Genomic DNA, 1,094 nt, shown 5'->3' with positions numbered 1-1,094 from the left:
TTTTTTTTTTTTTTTTTTTTTTTAGATTCAATACCTACGTAATAATGGAAGTTGCGGTGTTTGTGGTGACAGATACGATCATCCTCAACCCCGGCCGCACGAGACAGGTGGTATGTTTGCTACCGATATTATTGCCAGGACGTACCAACCGGGTCAAGTCATCGATGTCATCGTAGATATTGTGGCTAATCACGAAGGTTATTTCGAATTTAGTCTTTGTCCGAGAGGAGAAGATAGATTTCTAGAAACTGAAGAATGTTTCGAAGATAATATACTAGAGTTATCTGATTTCTCCGGTACAAGATATTATGTACCACATAACAATACAGGTTTATTTTTCATGCAAGTAAAACTTCCGAAAGATGTAACTTGTATGAATTGCGTGTTTAGATGGCATTGGCATTCCGGTACGATGACGATGATTTATTTTGCTTTCATTTCATCTTTTTATTCTTAACAGTTTTAATTAAATTTATTATGTTTTAGGTAATAACTGGGGTATTTGCGATGACGGAACGATGAGAAAAGGCTGCGGACCTCAAGAAAATTACAGAAATTGTGCAGATATTAGGATATTCGCAGGTGCTGGTATTGCTGGACCAATTTATTATAGTAATTTTAACGAAACTAAACCGGAATCTAACGTAACCGATACCGAATCTAAGAGGAAAACTGAATAAACTTATAAGTTTGTACAGACCAAAAAAATATTCGAGTTTTTTAAGTTCTATTATATTTGTTGTTTGCTTTCGATCAATGTTGATTTTGACGTCTTTACTCGCTGGAAAGTTTATTTTGTATCGAATAAAACCGAGGTTAAAAAATAATAAAATATTTTGTTACGTACCAAAACGATTTCCTTATCTTATAATAAATTGTAGATTAAATTGTTGAATTTTATAATGTTTATTAAAGGATTTAGTCGGATATTTTACGCTGAGTTTTGAAGATTTCTTTTTCACACACGTTTAATAAAAATTTTAAAACAAGTTAATCTATTAAGCAATAACTTTACAATTATGATGATTTATACTTAAAAAAAAAATGTAATGTAATAAATTATTACCCCTAATTTAGCCACGTAATTAAGTCGG

The 1,094-nt window shown here is 31.4% G+C and overlaps 1 protein-coding gene across 1 annotated transcript in view; it reads left to right on the top strand.

Annotated features, from left to right (window-relative positions):
- The window catches only part of LOC111620084, a 9,584-nt gene extending 8,855 nt beyond the window's left edge, over positions 1 to 729 (top strand). The window contains exons 2-3 of the mRNA XM_023361928.1: positions 26 to 407; positions 487 to 729. Coding sequence (XP_023217696.1) covers positions 26 to 407; positions 487 to 680 — 576 coding nt within the window. The 3' untranslated portion in view covers positions 681 to 729. The remainder of the gene's footprint in view (positions 1 to 25; positions 408 to 486) is intronic.
- The last annotated feature ends 365 nt before the right edge of the window (positions 730 to 1,094 follow it).

Source organism: Centruroides sculpturatus, unplaced genomic scaffold (genome assembly GCF_000671375.1).
Source record: "Centruroides sculpturatus isolate CEXI.00-Female unplaced genomic scaffold, Cexi_2.0 scaffold131, whole genome shotgun sequence".
Classification (NCBI taxonomy): Eukaryota; Metazoa; Arthropoda; class Arachnida; order Scorpiones; family Buthidae; genus Centruroides; species Centruroides sculpturatus.
Note: the sequence above shows the minus strand (reverse complement) of the source record. Positions and strands in the feature narration are given on the sequence as shown.